Source organism: Schistocerca cancellata, chromosome 1 (genome assembly GCF_023864275.1).
Source record: "Schistocerca cancellata isolate TAMUIC-IGC-003103 chromosome 1, iqSchCanc2.1, whole genome shotgun sequence".
In the NCBI taxonomy this organism is placed as follows: Eukaryota; Metazoa; Arthropoda; class Insecta; order Orthoptera; family Acrididae; genus Schistocerca; species Schistocerca cancellata.
In genome coordinates this window covers 908,011,954-908,031,294 of record NC_064626.1, presented here as the reverse complement: position 1 = coordinate 908,031,294, position 19,341 = coordinate 908,011,954, and the positions used below count along the sequence as shown (strand labels likewise).

The window sequence follows — 19,341 nt, the reverse complement described above, 5'->3', positions numbered from 1 at the left end:
TTACCAAAATTTCGAAACTTCAATCTGAATTTTGGACATTCGAATAGACAGCATCCACATAATACTGTCCTGTCACTACACGGTCAACATATGTGAAGAAAACGGTTCCTGGAGATTTACTGTGACCATGAATTTGTAATCAGAAAATGTTTAAAGAAAAACTGCATGAAGTAAATTAATATTGCATAAACCCCAAGAACCCGTTTTACTTCCAGAAACTTCAAAAGAAAGCCTCTGTATGAGAAGTTTCCCAATCCTGTTAAAATTCTGATAATAAAATCCTTTGATAGTGAAAACAGTAAAACACTCCAAAGTTAATTTGATAAATAAGGACACAGTATACTGTAATTTTGGTTAACAGTAACAGTTAAACCCAAATAAATTTGCGTCTGAACATGAATGAAGGAAAATATGAAGTTCAGTGGCATGTTAACAAAAATGCCGTACTTTGACAGCTGTTAGATTCAAAGTTCCCTCTAATACACTAACTTGAGCCAATGGTGAATAAGCTACTTCTTTGTAATTGGACAGTGTGAATAACTTCAATGGCGGGTGCCTCTAATTGCGCATCTGACCACATTTCACAGTACAACACACAAATTCACCTGCCTAAACTACTGTATATACACATCAAAGCACACCCCTCCAAAAGACACATATAACACATGCAGCGTCTGGAACAAATACACTGAAAAGCAAAAACGGATAATTGATGGCAATAACTACTGTTAATGGTGGGATCAACAATCACTGAAGTTGGAACAGTCTTTACAAATACAGTACTTTTATTTATGGAGAGAAACATTAAGAGACAATCTGTTACAAGGCAAAAAGAAATTGAATTGTTTACAATTGTGAGTTTCTCGAAGAGAGGAGTGGTTTTGAGTCTTATCTGTTCTGGGCTGGTGTGATGTGGTGATGCCAGCAGAAGCAATTTGAAGTTGCTGATATAAATCCTAGAAGTTCATCCAGTTGTGTCCTTATCATTTATACATCCTCTTTCCTTACATTCTGTTTCAGCTCTTGGTGGTAATAAATAAGTTGCGTAGCATCCATTTGTCATAGGCTAGAACAAAGTAACTGTTTATGCAGCACTTGAAGGTCATATTAGTTCAACTGCAACTTTCCCACACAATAGTTTGGCACAGTCCACATGTGTTTAAATTAACATTCCATTTAATATAATTTGTCAGTTGCGAAGTTACACAGTCCATCTGCTGTTAATATTCATGGTTCATGATAACAATGTTCCTGTGAAAGCAATCACTTACGTAGCAACAGAGTTCACAGTTTCCACATTGGCAGTTACTGTTTTAACATACATCATATTTCGTTGTCAAGAAAAATGAGTAATATTAAAATCACAGTTTATATAATGCAGTTCAATTCTAAATTGATGACAATACTGTCTGTTCATGAGTGCATTATCACTGCCACAAGCATCGTTCTGCAGAAACCAACAGCATTTGCATAATGCAACGTCCATTTAGAATGTCTATCATGAAGTCAAATTTCAAACCACGTCTAACACATGAAATTCCGGTGTTAATACCACGTTAAAAGCACACCATTACAACACACAATACTTGCTTTCGTACGCCATGCTCGCGCATCATCCATGACTGTCTGCCAAACTGTTCGACCCAACAACTACTGACACCTCTCTCGCACCACAGTTCTTACAACACTTCTGCCTACTGCATTCTGTTTCACACAGTACATGTAATAAAACTATTTGAAAGATCATCAGGGAAAAAATTTAAGTCTTTATATAAAGAACTCGTGTACCTAACCAACACACAATCTTCACTTGCACCAAGGTGGATCCAGATTTCATCAAAAACATAACAGACCACCATACTGCCCTCCAATGAGCTCTCACTTGACACCACTGACATTGGAAATGGCAGTGATTTGGGGTCAGTGGAATGCCTGCTACAGGGCATCTGGCTCAGAGTTGTCCTTGAAGCAGCTGATTTGTAACAGTTCTTTGTGTCACTGTGATACCAACAACTGCTACAGATGCAGTATGATGCACCAAAGCCATGGGCTGAACACAGTGGTCTTCCCTCTCTGTTAGTGCCACCTGGCTTTCTGGAGCCCAGTCTTCTTGTGATCATACATTCTCATCACCACCATTGCTAGCTGTCATTTACAGTGGCTACATTCCTGCCAAGTGTTTGTGCAGCATCACAGAAGACACATCCAGCTTCTTGTAGCCCCATTATACAACCTCGTTCAAACTCAGTGAGGTGTTGATAATGGCATTTTTGTCACCGGAAAGGCATTCTTGACTAACATCAACTTACCACATCCAGTCTCTAATATAACTAATGCTCACGACCGTTACAAGTAGTATTTAAAACAAACCTGATCTGAATCCTCATAGTGGCACTACTAGCGCCACTCATGTGACTGGTGTGAAATTTGAATAGTCATCATCTTTCAGATTTTGAAACATGCCTTCCAACTTTCCTTTTTGTCACACTACTTCTTGGTGTTGCAGATATTTTTCTTTTTTTCCCTTTGGTGTATTTATTAAGCTACCCCTTTCCTTCGTCTGCATGCTACTAAAATTGCTTTTTAATGTTTTGCTTCACATTAGTTCATTTAAAAATGTTATTTAATTAAATGGATCGAAAAGCTTTTATTTCACTGCATTATTTTGAATAAACTTTTTCCTGGATTTAGTTTGCTTGGAAAGATCAAACATTCTGACTACACATGATTTTGTTCAGTAGATAAGATACCAGTTGTCAATGCAGTACAATACAGTGTCCTAGCTTCACTGGGCTACATCCATTGTAGGATATATTAAAATGTGAGGTAAGTGTGAATTCGTGTTAGTTGCCGTGTAAAAACTAAAAAGTAAATGTTACAGGTATAATCAGATAAACGTTGTGATGAACTGTAAAATTTACAACCAAATCATAATAAAATACGTGAGCAGAGTAAACTTAAGAAGAAAATTAGTTATGAGGGAAAAAAAGCTGTTGAAGAGAATGTTGCAAGGGCTAAAAAAGTAACACTCCAAGCAAAACACATGATTTGGAACATAATTAACACATTGATTGCCTCATGTATAGTGAAAAATAATTCACTATTGGGCCAGTCCACAATAACAAGAATTTTTGAAAATCATATTAAAATTACTTTATCCTATACATGTGAGTTAGCACATCACATCATGTGGATGCTGCTGCCCCAGGTTAAATATGTCACAAATTACTGTGTGGGACTATGTATCCAGGAACATAGCAATATTGTGTTTGTGAACAATAAGGTGGACAGACTAATTTGTTGCATATTTTACAGTTGTGACTACCTTGTTCCAAAGTTACAAACCTTCAATGAGTTTCAGACATACTTAAGTAAAACTTCTAGCATCTCTTTCACACTTTTTAATTTCTGCTGTTTGTTTCTTGTGAAATTCAGGAAGTGGTGTTGCATATTTGCTGACGTTGCACCATCAGATTTCAGTAATCTTTACTGCTCCTAGAGCCTTAGAACATTTCTGGCTTAGTCAACACACAAGTTAATGATTGATAATTACTACCATAAAATTCTTTACTTGCCTTGTGTATTCAGTTTTATATTTTTCTTGGTCTATAGAGTCCTTGACAGATGATAACCACTGACATCATACCATTCCACAGACTGCAGACTAATGTCTGCACCAGGCCCAGTGAACTACTTATCACTGCCATCACCATTACCAACACAACCATCATAATCACCACTGCCATCAGCATCAGCTGTGTCCACAAACCTATCATCTTCATAAAAAAACTGATAATTCTGGATCATCTAAATTAAAACTCATCATACTCATGATACTTTATGAATGAAACCAGTTGCTTTTCAGTGTTTGGGGTAAAATCGTTTATATTATACACTGTTGAAATTTCATATTTTTTGTGATAACAACATAGTTAAAAATAAATTTTCAAATATATGTAATGGTTAAACAAAATACTTTTCCTGTTTCCTACATACTGATATCAAATCAATTAATAAAAAGAAATTAATGCTCAGAACTGCAAGTTGAATTGTAAGACGCCATAACTGTGATCAAGGCTCAATTGATAATACCTCACCAACACAAGATTGCATGTACAAGCCACATGACATCCACTTTTCATATACAAGCCACATGTGTCTATGACTGTGTTGCTAACATTCCATCAGAATATATTTTCTAAACAGGAGCTTGTGGATGCCAATGGATACACAGTGTCCTGTGTGAGGCACTACTGTGGCTTTCACATCCCCTTGCTTGGATGGAATCTTGCCTTCATAACTGAAGTGATGGCAACACTGAAAGACACTCGAAAATGTAAACCAACCTCAGAATGTGGGGTCCCACAGTGCTCAGTACTGGACCCACCAAAACTAAGTAAATGATTTTCATATTACATAAAGGATTAATCAAATAGTGTTGTGGTTGTTGATGGCACCTATATAATAGTCTTGGGTCAAAACTGAGCAAGACTTATAAGAGATTCACAGAGCTGAGCTAATAATTTGTCTTAATCTGACAGATTCATATTATATGATATAAAGCAAGCAAAAATTATCTGCTTGCATAACAGTTAATATTATCACATGCTGAATGATACACACTATGTGAAAGTTAGTTGTAATCCAGCTGGATGATGAATTAGAATAGAGTCAACACACAGAAAAAGTAATAAAAATTCTCTAACTAGCATGTTTTGTCGTTATAAGCATCTCTCATTCTTTGGACCTAAAGACATGCGTTGGGCTTAGTTTTTCATATTTCAGTTATTTTTGTCTTAAGTTACCTTTTGGAGCAGAGTAAACTAGCAAACATGAGCAGTAAGAATATTGTGAAAAATAGAGGTCATTTTAAGGGCCTTGGAATTCTTACACCTAAAGTCCCAGTAATGGCTTTTGTTACTAACTATAAACATCAATTTCAGGTAACTATGATCTACACAATCGCAATACAAAATACAAAAATAATTTTTATGTAGACTGTCTCATCATCAAGGGTTCAGAGCAGAGTTTTGGACTCCAATACAAAGGCATATAAAAATACCTACATCTGACATACAGCAAGAAATTGGGAATCCCAATCAATTTAAAAACATCTCTCTTTAACCACTTTTTCTGTTTATCCATACATTCAGGAATTGAAGAGTTCTATTAGCTACATATTAGACATCTGTGTTTATTGTCAAGTTGTATGTCAAGTAGTAAAGTATTGCAAACACATTTCCATATTTTTAAATGTAGGTAGCTATTTTATTTCAGAAAACTGTTTTATAAAGTTAATATTAAGGTACCAGTAGCAGCTGCACAGCAACCATTCAACATAACAGGGGAAGTGATGGCTTTTTCACAATATCAACATTATATATAATTTCCTACATTAAATTTAGCTAGCATTAAGCACAAGTATCAATAAATGGTGTAGTATTAGTTCATTGTTACACAATGTACAGATTAATTTTCTACTACTTATTTTTCTTTTGTTCCACATCTCTAAATGTTCTCTTTCCATATGCGATCTGTGTATTGTAATGAATGAAAGGACCAGTAGATGCCAGGAGTAGAATATGGAATCTACATGTGTAACTATTTCCTTGTGCAAAATGTTAAATTCTTTTTGGAAAACAAAAAATAGCTGTATTGAAAATAGACAGTCTTCTGTGCAGTCTCTTTCATAATAAAATTTTTAATGACTGTGATGGTTTGGCCAGAATGTAAACCTTGAATATGTAAACTCAAAAAATTGAACCAATCTATTAACAACCCTGCAAAATAATACACAACTATCTTAAAAACAAATCTTGATATTAAGCAGAGATCAACAAAGATGAAAGGACATGGTATATTTTGTGGCCCAAACAACTTCAAATGTGACTGTATAAACAATTGGTTTGATTCAAGCACCTGCAAACACAGTGACTGTATATCAACTATTCCATAAGACTGCACTCTCCACTTACTTGAGTGGAGACCAATATCACAGTTTCAGGCTGCAAAGTATAAAGTGGGAAATGACACCTCAGTAGAAAAAAAATTGTAATTAACTTTTAGGGAAGCTTCTGCCTGATGAGATTAAATTTACATTATTGATGCTAATGTAACCATAGTTACAGTTTTTGTAATGCCTCACAACTCTTTTGGATGAAGTATCAGTATCATGTTTTATAGGCCCTCTGTTGTTCCTAATCTATATAAACAATTGAGGAGACACTCCGATCCCCTCAATTATTTGCAATTGATTCTGTCATTTACAGTCTTTGCAAAGTCATCAGAAGATCAATACCAATTGTAAAATTTATTCTGACAAGATACCTGTATGGTGCGAAAAATGGCAATTGATTCTAAAAAAAATGAAGAGTGTGGAGTTATCTACATGAGTACTAACAGAAATCCCCTAAATTTCAGTTACACGATAAACCACACAAGTCTAAAGGCAATCAAATCCAAAATACTTAGAGATTGCAGTCATGAATAACATAAACTGGAACACTCACATAGATAATATTGTGGAGAAAATGAACCTAAGACCATTATATTGGCAGAAATCTAAGAAGGTGCAACAAGGTTATTAAAGAGACTTTCTATACTATGCTTGTCCACCCTCTTGTTGCTGTGTGGTATGGGATCCATAGCGCAGAGAGAGAGAGAGAGAGAGAGAGCGAGAGAGAGAGAGAGGGGGGGGGGGGGGGGGGGGGAGTGTCACGGCTATGACACAAAATGAGTTGGGGTGGCAGACATTACAACAAAGACTTTTTCATTGGGGCAGGATCTTTTCACGAAATTTCAGTCACCAACTAACACCTCCAAATTCGAAACTATTTTGTTGGTGCCCACCCATAGATGGAGAAATGATCATCATAACAAAAGAAGAGAAATCAGATCTCACATGGAAATACATAAGTGTTCGTTTTTCCTGTGTGCTGTTTGAGGGCAGAATGGTAGAGGAATAGCAGGCACTTACATGTGAATGGCGGAGTATATGTGCAGGATAATAATTATTGGACTCCATGAAAAAAAAGTAAATTAGTTACAAACTACAGTGTGCACACCCTGTCTTCAACATGTAAACATCATTGTGGATATTTGGATTTAGGTTATGATATGTTCGATATGCCTGTCATCATTGGCGATGATGTGGCACAGACAAAGAGTGAAATCCTGCATGATCGGCTGAAGTATCGGAATGTTGATGATGTTTGATGACCTCCTGAATGGCTGTTTTCAGCTCAGCAATGGTTTTGGTGTTATTTCTGTATACCTTGTCTTTAATATAGCCCCACAAAAAGGAGTTGCATGTGTTCAGACCCGGGGAATATGGCATACAACTGAGGCCCATGCCAGTGGCCTGAGGGTATCTTAGAGCCAGAATGCGGTCCGCAAAGTGCTTCTCCAGAACATCAAACACTCTCCTGCTTCAATGAGGTCAATCTCTGTCTTGCATGAACCACATCTTGTTGAAATCAGGGTCACTTTTGATGATGGGGATGAAATCGTCTTCCAAAACTTCCACGCACTGTTTGGTAGCCACCATGCCATCAAGGAATATCACACTGATTATTCCATGACTGCACACTGCACACCCCACAGTCATCCTTTGAGGGTTAAGATACTTCTCGATTGGGAAATGTGGATTCTCAGTCACCCAAATGCACCAGTTCTGTTTATTGACAAACCCATCCAAATGAAAGTAGGCTTTGTCGTTAAACCAAACCACATACCGCATGCTAATTCCCATCATGCCCTGTGGCCAACCATGCAGTTTGAATGTCCTAACACAAACTGTTCAGAAGTTTTGACAGTTTTATTTCATATAGTTCATTAATTGTCATCCTGTATGTTCTGTACATAATGTCTGTGTAGAAAGACAAAGGCCTGATTTGTTTAACAGGTGTCGATACAGGTTAACTGAGCCAAAAATACTGGAATCACAGGTGTATTGAATATCTGGAAATTTTTTGTACATTATGTCAAGCCACAAATATTGTCATGCATGTGTGTAAACCAACAAATATCACATTACTAGTGAAACTGATTTTAAAAACTACTGTGAGAATTGAGACTGACAGAGTGCTGCTTTGTAGCTGTTACACTATTCCTCATTTGATAATTTATGAATATTTGATTCACCAGTCATAAAGCTTTCTGTAGCACCTTATTTAGTTGAGTTCAAAATTTGCTTTATAAATTTTGAACAAGATAATCAAGCTTACAACAGAAAACTAGTAGTTAAGTTATGTTGGAAAAAAGAATGTTTCAGTGCACTCAGGGGGGAGTCCATGAAAATGAGTGCAGGATTTAAATTTCTTTTTGCTAGTGTTTGATCTGTTCTCTTGAAGTATCATAGACAAGGTGTTTTAAGTTTTATTATATGTTGATCTATTGTGGCCTTTGGTTTATATTCAATATGAAAAAATGTGTGTATTGGGAGAGAGAAATTACGTATAATATATTGTAAATTTTGACAATCATAAACAAACACAATGCAGAGTTTTCCACTTTATGGACCTGTATGTCCAAGAAAAATAAACGGAAATCAAGGATGGAGAGTGTATAACTTAAAATAAAAATTCAGTTCTTACTAGAAAAATGTCTACTTTACTGTCTCATATTTTTTTTATAATTTCAGTAATGAACTTAATGACTTTGTGACACATCAGAGTTTATTTTCTGAGACATACGTGATGTCTATAATTTGCTCCTGGTAGCCATTATACAGGGTGTACATAAAGTCTGGGAACACTTTCAATTATTTATTGTACAAGAACTAAACATTGTACAGATGTTACACATATTGCATTTTGAAGAGAAAATCTGAAAGTATTTTTTACAAACATTTAATATGCGAACCATGAGTGACCCAACAGACATCAATACAGTAATCGAATTCTTGCCTTACCCATCCCAGCATAGCATTGTCGACTGTGGCAGTTGCTCTGCTACATCATGAGGTAGAGGTGGTACATGCACCAGATCTTTAATGTGTCCCCACATAAAAAAGTCACACAGAGTGAGATCTGGTGATCAGGGAGGCCATTTCATGAAACAGGTGTCCTCTTCTGTAGCACGGCCAATTCATCGACGTGGCAGCTCCACGTTCAGGTACCCATAAGCTTTACAATGAAAATAGGGTGGAGTCCCATCCTGCAGAAAGATAAACGGAGAGTTCAATTGCATTTGAGGTATCAGCCATTGCTGCAACATGTCCAAGTAGGAATATCCAGTGACAGTGCTCACAGTGAAGAAGAATGGCCCTTACAGTTTTCGATGTGACAACGCACAAAAAACATTTACCTTTGGGGAATCACGCTCAAATTCAATGCATTCGTGTGGATGTTTTGTACCACAGATTCGACAATTACATCTGTTCACTTTCCCATTAGTGTGAAAAGTGGCTTTATCACTAAAAATTAAACAATCAACAATACCATCCCTATCCTCATTCAATTGTTGCAACTGCGAACGAAACTCAAAATGCTTGTCTTTGTCATCATCATTGAGCTTCTACATTAGCTCCAATTTGAATGGTTCCATAGACAGCTTCTGTAGGACTTTCCACACTGTCATTGGAGCCATTTCGAGTTCACAGGATGCACAATGCACTGATTTCTTTGAACTCTTAACGAATGTCTCTCATAAGCATTCCACATTCACTTCACTCATGCTGGGTCATCCGCTTCTGTTTGCCGGGCACAAGCGACCTGTCATAATGAATTTGTTGTGCCAGTGGTAAATGGCCTTCCTTGTTGGTGGCCTCTTACCACGCTTGGTACTAAACCTATGTTGAACAGCTGCAGCACACTTGTTTTTGTCAAACTCCATCACACACAAAGCTCACTCCACACCTGAACTTTCCATGTTTGTGACTAGTGCTGACTATCGGCAAATTACCAAACTATGCTGTGGCGGTATACATGAAAGAAACTTTGAGGGTTTCTGTACAAAATGACATATCTATGATATCTGTACAATGTTTAGTTCTTGTGCAATAAATAATTGAAAGCGTTCCCTGACTTTATGTATACCCTGTACTGTAATTCAACTTGCTACTCAGTTTCTACAAGGATAAGTCAATTATTATCCACAACTTAGTTATATTTTTGTTTATTTTGGTAGTACTGTCATTTTATGTTGATGATACATGCTTTGTTTATTTGTTGTTATATCTTAGCAATTTTCAAGCTGCTAGGTTATCGCTGCCGTGATGTTAATCATGGCTGCTCCACTGTCTATTTGCACCAAAGAAGAGCAACGTTCAGTGATCCGTTTTTTGTGGTCAGAAGGCATATCAGGGGGCAAAATTCCTCGAAGACATTCGGTACAGTGCGAGAACAGTGTTTTGCCACGATGGAGTGTCTACGAATGGATTGAAAAATTCTGAAAGGCTCACACAAGTGTTATGCATGATGAAGGAGCCGGACAACCGTTTACCACCACAAATGAAGAAACGATTGAGCGTTCATGTGAAATGATTCTCTTAGACAGACGATTAACTATTGATGAAGTGGCACATTGTCTTCAAATTAGTCATGGTTCTGCCTATGAAATCATCCACAACAGACTTGGGTTTCATAAAGTTTGTGCAAGATGGGTCCCAAAACAACTCACACAGTTGCATAAACAAATGCATTTGGACATCTGCAAAAAGCATTCGGATCGCTATGGAAATGAAGGGAACAACTCCTTCGACAGGATCATTACTGGTGACGAAACATGGATCCATCATTACGAGCCAGAGAGTAAATGGCAGAGTATGGAATGGAAACATCTAAATTCGCTGTGCAAGAAAAAGTTCAAGACCCAACCATCTGCAGGAAAGCGGTATTTTGGGAAGCACAGGATCCGATATTGGAGCATTATGGGGAAAGGGGCACAACAATAAACAGTGTACGTTACAGTGAGATGCTTACTGCCAGGCTAAAGCCTGCAATTTGAAGCAGATTCTGAGGATTGCTGTCAAAAGGTGTTGTGCTGTTGCACAACAATGCCTGTCTGCATACTGCTGCCCACACTGCTGAAATGCTCCAGAAACTCAAATCTGAAGTACTGGATAATCCTCCATATAGTCCCTATCTTGCCCCTTCTGACTATCATTTGTTTGGTCCATTAAAACAGGCATTAAGGGGCTGTCGATTTGAGAAGCAGTGCATTCCTGGCTTGCAGCTCAACCGAGAACCTTATATGAGGGCATCAAGAAGCTTGTACAACAATGGACCAATTGTGTTGAAATTCAAGGAGACTATGTTGAATAATGATGTTCTTGTAAGTTTCCTATTTGATTACAATAAAATTTCATAACTACTTTGTGCATAATAAGTGACTTACCCTCATGCATAAGAGGTTTTTCTAGGGGCACAATGTTGAGTAGATCCCACAGCAAACTTCCCCACTGAAGAAAAATCAAAAGCAGTCACTCAGAATCAAAAATAGGGCCCTTGCATAAATAGCCAGCAAAGGTAACCACAAATTTAAGGATGCACTCAATGTATTCTACGCTTATCTTTCCTGTAACTTCAGTTATCTGCCTTACATGACCTGAAAAGTGTTATTCCTTTGGCGTTTTGTGGATCTGTTTATTCACTATACATGGAAAACCAAAATACCTGTTTGTGATTCAGCATGTTGCTCCCTTGAACAATTTTCAAAGTTTTTTGTGGTTCTCAATGTTTTATATAACCTTTCACATAATCTTGAGATTCTCATGTGGCATTTTTTACAAAAAAATTAAAAAAGTCATTGAGAAGTCTTTCTTCCATACACTAGTACTATGATTTAGCTAACTATGTAAACACAAGTTGACTTTAATGTGTCACTTGTAAATGCAGTGGCTGAATACTTCTCCTGGTTTTTGTTGATCACTTGAACTTCAGTATACACAATTTTCAGATAGCATATTTGTTCTCGAGGGGTAAGGTATTGAGGAAATACAAAGTGATGTTCATTTATGAGGCATAGGTGTAATTTAACAACAGTATGAAGAAGTATTATGAAAAGGATATTTGCTACTCACCATATAGTGAAGATGCTGATTACAGATGGGCCTTTGTGACAGTCCTTTTGTTGTGCCTATCTGCAATTCCGCTACATGGTGAGTAGCAACTACTCTTTTCATAATACTGTTACATTCCCTCCTGGATTTTCCATTGTTTGACAATATGAAATAGAGTTGATGGTTACTCATCACTCAGAGGAGATAGCGAGTGGCAGACAGGCACTTTGAAAGAAAACCACTAGGTATTCTGAGCTATCATTCCAAGCCCTTAGTTAGCTGTGGACAAGACAAAGAAGACAACATGTAAGCACACACCACCCCCCCTCCCCCCCTTACACACACCAAGAAACACACTAATTGCTAGTGACCATAGACTTGTAAGATGCAGAGTAAAAGTGGATAAAATTCAAGAAAGACAGAGACTCATAAGGGAGGAAGTCAGAAATATGTGTTATAAGACTCTATTTGAGGTTAGGGGAAATGAGAGGGGTGATAATCATCACCACCACTATTTGACATTTACTGCTGGATAAAGGCCTCCTCTAAACTTTTTACAGTCCTCAGCTATTATGATCCATGTTGTTCAATATCATCTACCTACCATCAATTAGGTCATCATATCAATCTTTTCTTATCTCTTGGAAGTCAGCAGATAAGTTCCTTGGTCCATGTGCCACTCATTCACCTCACTGTGTTGCTGTTCCATACCCTTCCCCCTCCATTTCCTTTTTCTTTTCTTTTTTTTTTTCTTTTGCAGTAGTAATTAATTATGTCTTAAAACTCAGATGATTCTGTTACTTCATTGTTTGTTTGTAACAGTTTCTTTTCAATATATACATTATTGTAGTCTTGTTTTAAGTGATTATTCAGGCTTACTTTCCAACTTCCTTTATTAAATTCTTCCATTTGTGGTTGGTATTTAGCTGCACTACAGGCAAACAGTATAATTTCGTCAGCAAAATGAAGGTGGTTAACAACATGATTCAGTGACATATAATTTGTCTTTATTTTCACAGATTAAGGATCTAAACAGTTCCTCTAGAACTGCTGAGAGTAAAATGTAGTGTATACTCAGCATATTTTTCTGTTTTATTTTCTTCATTTTCTTGCTGAATTGCTCTGTTTCTCATATACCCTGCTCAAAAGAATTAGGGAAACATGACTTTCAGCATCATCTATACTCCACTGAGCAATAATTGAGGATTGGGTTGTTACCAAATTATACCTTTATCTTTCATAAAGTACACGAAAACAAATCATCATTATACCCTTGTTTATTTACATAACAGTTACTGAAATGTTGGACTGGTGTTGAAAACAAAGTTGAAACAATCATTCCTCCTGCCATACTAGGAGCTTGTCATTGAACTTAAAGAACTTCAATAATGGGTATGTGCTCTGTGAACATTTATCAGTGCCAGACACCTACATGGAATGCTTTAAATAAATTTACAGAGGTCACTCTGTGGTATACATTCCCATTCTTCAGTGAGAGCCCTTTAGGTTTCTTGAAGAGTCCGTGGTGTAACAGGTCAAACATGAATTTGGCCTACACATGTTTAATGGGGTTTGGGTCAGGACTCACCGTTTGCCATTCCATTACTTCGATGTCCAGACTTCATGAAAGGTCCCTGGTGACACCTGGCACATGGGCCCTTGCGTTATCATGCTGGAAGGAATTCAAGGTCACCACTGTATGCAACCGTCACCACATGGTCCAACAGGATCTGTTCAGTGAACTGCCTTACAGTGAGACAACAATGAATAACAAGATCCGTATGGCTGTCAACACTGAGCCTTCCCCATACCTCACAGAACCTTGGCAGAATCTGTTGATTTCCTGTACGAACTTTGGCAGATACTGCTCACTATGCTGTCTCCACACATGTTCATGGCCAGTACCTGGCATCAGAGAAATTCTGCACTTGTGTACAAATAACATGTTTCACCAGCAACAATGTTGCCAGTTGACATGGGAACAGTAGAACTGAAGGCAAGCTGTGAGACATTATCATGTCAAGCAGGGTACTTGAATAGAACATCTGGATTATAAAGTCCTTTCTCGTAACCTGTACCACAGCAGCTCCAGTGGTCCTTCTGAGATCATGTTGCAGTGCACTGATGGTAACCGTGTTAACAGTGCACTGCAGAGATGGCTAGATATTGATCTTCATCAGAGGTTGTAATGCGTCAGCAACCTTGTCCAGCTTGTCTTGTGTACTGACCTGTCTCCCTGCAGTGTGTCCACAACCTATGGATGACAGATGGAGAGACATTGGCATCTGCAGCAGCACAATGGAAAGTCCATCCTTGCATCAGACTGTCCTTGCAACTTCCACTGCATTGAGTGTTGCACTGCACATGCTTGATTGAATACAATGTCTTGAAATGACAACTGCCATCTGTGTACCTCCCTAGAGAATGTGTGACACCTGTATTCATGTCCTTCTGAGGGGTCACCTGATACTTTAATATGTAACACAGCTGATAGCTGTCTAATGACTAGTTGTTATAAACACTGAAAGTGACTGCCTCGATCTATGAAGTAAGACCACAGGTACTGTGTATCAAAATAGATTCAACATAATTGGGCTTCATATATGTTTTCCCTGGTTCTTATGAGCAGTGTACTTTTATTGTATCTTCTTGTATCCTACTGAAAACATTTAAGAATAATCTTGTGTAATACAACATGTTCTGTATGTTCTTATTACTGTTGCCTGAAATTCTTACTTCCTCTTTAATAGTTGCCTCATTCCATTTGCAATGTTCTTTTCTTCTGTTCTATTCATACCTGCAACATAATTTGCTTTTTACTAAATTATTGCCTCTCTTTGTATTTCCTATGATACTGGACTTTATTAATCTAGTCTTGCAAATTCTACTAGCATATGTCCTCTGTCATTTCTGTTATCATAACCAAAATTTCATGCTGAGGAGTTTTACTTTACTTTTACTTGAAAACACAATTTCCATTATCAAGTAAGGTTTGCTGTGTATTATCAGTTTTATTTACTCTTCTTAGAGGTCTTTCCATCTTTAAATTAAGTCTACACAAATGTTTCCTCCCTGCTATGTTCCTAACAAGGGAAACACCCCATCACACACCCCTCAGATTTAGTGGTAAGATGGCCCAGTGGATGGCCCATCAAAAACTGAACACAGATCAAGCAGAAATCAGGAAGAAAGTGTACAGAACTGTGAAAAAAAAGGCCAACATAGAAACAGTGAATGGTCAAAGATCAACAAGTGCAGTAAAGAACAGATTTTTTTACTTTTTATATCCACAGATGTCTCACAGAAATGAAAACAACAAATAAACAGGTGTGAACTATGTTACAACAAAGGAATTCAAGAGTCAAGACTTTTGTAATGGAATGCAACTTCAAAAACGTTAAAAACATATGTTTTGACAGAGCACAGAGAAACTGTGTGATTGTGAAAGTGTTGTGTTCATTTGTTGCAGTTTACATGACAAACAATTATGTAGTCATCATTTCCTTGTGAGTGATCACATTCACATCCATATGAACACCTACATCGGGCAAGGAAGCATAGCTCACTCACTTACCAGTCATACAAATTAGGTGTGAGATATTCCTATCATATGACACACACATACTGTCACTAATGCTGTGTATGACACACGAGATGTGTTTTCCAGTGGAGGATTCAGCTGACTTGTCACCTTGTCATCAAACATTTGCGGTTCCCATTTAAAAGTCACTTCCTTTCAGCTGTAAATAGAGTAGTTGTCCAGAATCAACCATCATAATAGGTCCCTACCTTGAGCCTCACTGTTGCAAGTGGATGTTACACCATGACACAGACACAAATTTGAATAAAGCGAAAGTGAAAAAAAAAGGCACGAAAGAGATTAGAACTTGGCTCGCCCAGATGGCAGTCCAACACTGTAAACAATTAACCATGAAGCCATTTGTGAACCCAGCTGCTCTATATTGCACTCTCTATTCTTGGACCATTCACCGTTTCTAGTTTTTTTTTTCACAGTCTAGTACACCTCCTTCCTGATTTCATGCTTGATCTGCATTCAGTTTTTGACGGGCTGTCCACTGGATCACTTTTTTCAATAAATCTGAAGGGGGTGTGATGGGGAGTTTCCCATAGCAAAACACCAGTCCTGATTTTAAACCAGTTTGGTCTTTTTTTATACTTTCCTTATAACTGTAATAATTCCTGTTCCTACTCCACTTACCTATATTTGGGTACTAGAAATCTGCAATATGTTGTTACCAAATAAAAGTAGTAGAGGCAGGGTAGTTCTGAGGCAATTGAATTAGCCAAACTTCAGGGTAGAAAGGTGTGGGCATAGAAGTAGTCTGGCATGCACCACAACTTGAAGCCATTGCTGCATTCTCTCAGCCCATAACCCTCAATATTTTACAACACATGTTAAAATATCAATGTTCCAGAAACTCCCAAGTATCAGTAGGACCTCTTACAAACCTATACATTGTATGCTAACCTGCCAGACCATGAAGAGTTTGGCAACACATATGGACAGTGCTAAATCTTCCCAGGGTTGTGCTCACAACAGTCTCAGCCCAGAACTTTGTGTTTCTTAACTGCAGAGCCCAAGATAAACACAATCACATATTACCACATGCTAACAGGTCCCTCAAGTCTCCAGCCAATGTTGTGATTTAGCAGTCTCTCCCGTCTCTGTGTCTCCCATAACACGTTTAATCCAGAGGATAACAGACGTAGATTCACCATGCTGTCTGCAGTACAGGTTGGCAGTCATCCTATCTGAATTTTTTCTCCATAAAGTAATAATAAACAGGATTGATCATTTTATGGGTACTGACACCTTGTTTGAGTGAATGTCCAGATTGGGCAGTGGGACATACCTTGTTGGTTCCTTTAATCGACAATAAGATGTAATGAAGGGCTTTTCCCCCTCCCTCCTCCCCCCCCCTTCTCCCGTTCTTATTAGACACACCTTTTGCAGAAATCTACCAGACTAAATTAAGCAATAAGTTCATCATTTTAGAAAATTAAGATTCACAGAGACAAATAAAAGTGGTCTTTATGTAACAAGTATACTTGGCAATTCACAAAATATTTTGCAAGTGAAAAAAAAAAAAAAAAAAAAAAAAAAAAAAAAAAAAAACATGAGTTAGCAATTAAATAGAAATGGCAAACAGCATTCTGGTACATCCATTTTCAATAAGCTACCACAAGAATTTAAAAACCTTAGCAGTAAACCTCAGACTTTCAAGTCTGAACTGAAGAATGTCCTCATGTCTCATTCCTCCTATTGTGTCGGGAGTTCATATGTTCTCAGGAGCTTGCCATTTGCTTAGGATTCATATACACTGTATTTCACTTATATTAATTTTTCTGATGTTAATTTTATGTACTGACTCATTCCACGACCACAGAGATTTGCTCCGCTATTTGTTCCTACAGAACTAAACATGCAAAATAAAATAAAATGGGAGAGTTCCAACCAAATGATAATAACAATATGATACAATATGTCAAATTAAACAAAGCTATTTGTGAATGTTATTGAGATGTAATGACATCGACAAGTCTGGATAGCATCAAACCTGTTGGAGTGTGAGAAGATCGGGAGTAGACTTGTCAGGGGGCAAGTATGACACCCTCACCCAAGGCATGCAGCTTCTCTAGTAGGAGCAGGAGCAGATGAAGTCACACTCTGATTGAACCTAGTTCATTTTTCACTTGTGTACAGCAAACACCATTGATTCACTGCCCCACATCCAGCAAGGGGAAATGGGGGGGGGGGGGGGGGGGGTCAAACCAACAGTCTGTGTCGATGGCACTCTGTCAGGATTCTGGCACCAGCTTGTTAATGGTGATGCATGGCTCTGGGTTGTGCATCTGTGCTATGTGAGTACCCAGTGCTGCCAATGCTGAGCCAGTGCTGCCACACATCCCTATCTCATGGCACAGTGACAGCCATGTGATGTTGCTGACTAGCCCAACTGCAGCTTGAGGCAAGGATAGTGCCATCCAGGGTGCTGACATCTGGCTAGCAGCACGTGGGATAATTGTCGTTAAGCAAGTTGATGGCTAAAATGGTTCTAGTTCAACCCTTGGCTCATCATAGCTGAGCATGGACAGCACCATGGTCCCATAGAATGACGATCATTGATGAATGCACCAGTGGATGACGGTAGAGTAGTAGTGCTTCTCTGGACCACACAGCAGTCATCCATTCAACAGTGGTTACCGATTCAGTGTTGGCTTAGCAGTCCTTCCTGATACACACCAGCATCTGTCTTGTTAACATGCAAATACCCCAGGCATCATGTAGTTCCCATCGCAATGCTGCACAAATTTCCTGTATTTATGTAATACTGCTGGTTGCTGACAAGGTGGTCATACCAATGCACTGTAGTCATCCGTGACAGCGAAATGTTGTGCCAGCAGATTACTGCAACAATGGGAATGCATCAAGATACAGTGAAATTTGGTAGGATGATAACTGAAAACAATGAAAGCATAAAGAAAACAAAACAGACATTATATTGGGCATGTACCATATTTCGTCAGTTCAGATGGCAACAGCACAATAGCTAACAACAGAAAACAAACTATACAAGCATTCAGTCAGGTTTTCTTTTTTTTAAACATTTGTCTAGTTCAAGAGATGAATCAAAAACACACGTAGTTGCTAAGGAAAATAATGCCAGTGTGGAAGTAATGCAGACAAAGTTGATAAAGCCATTCAAGGTATGAAGAGAATAATGATGCTCAGTGGTAATGTTTCAGTCACAACAGATAAAGCTAGTGTGAGACAAGGTAACACTTAATGGCATTTGCCAATTTACGCTTTTAGAATATCTGCATGTGAAGACATTTCCCTAAAAATGAAACATAAGAAAGGAAACAGACAAGAAATATGAAACTATGCACCAGCCAGTCTCTCTTCCATAACATACAAAGTATTTATTAAAGAGCAGAAAGACCAGGATGAATGACAGCAACATTATGAAAAGAATAGGCTGCTATACTCACCATATTGAGTCACAGAGAGGCACAATGAAAAGATTGCATTTTAGCTTTTGGCCAAAAGGCCTTCTTGTGAAGTAGAAAAACACACACACACACACCGCAATCAAAGAGACAGTGGTCATGTGTATGTCAGTTGTTATTAAAATGATCACCATCTGCATTGGCAGGGAAAAAATAAACACGTATTTTAATCAGCCAAAGGAACAAGTTAGCTTAACCCTTTTCTGGTTGATGGGTCATATATGTCCCACTAACTTTGAGCGCCAGTTCGAGTGTCGGGATATATGTTACCCAGCTCTGCACGGTGCTGCCATCTAGGGACGACTGTA

At 38.0% G+C, this 19,341-nt stretch overlaps 1 protein-coding gene across 1 annotated transcript in view; it reads right to left on the bottom strand.

Moving 5' to 3' along the window:
* Nucleotides 1-17,144: 17,144 nt before the first annotated feature.
* LOC126191005 (uncharacterized) overlaps nucleotides 17,145-19,341 on the bottom strand; it is a 71,499-nt gene continuing 69,302 nt past the window's right edge. Inside the window, exon 5 of the mRNA XM_049931734.1 lies at nucleotides 17,145-18,431. Coding sequence (XP_049787691.1) covers nucleotides 18,429-18,431 — 3 coding nt within the window. The 3' untranslated portion in view covers nucleotides 17,145-18,428. The remainder of the gene's footprint in view (nucleotides 18,432-19,341) is intronic.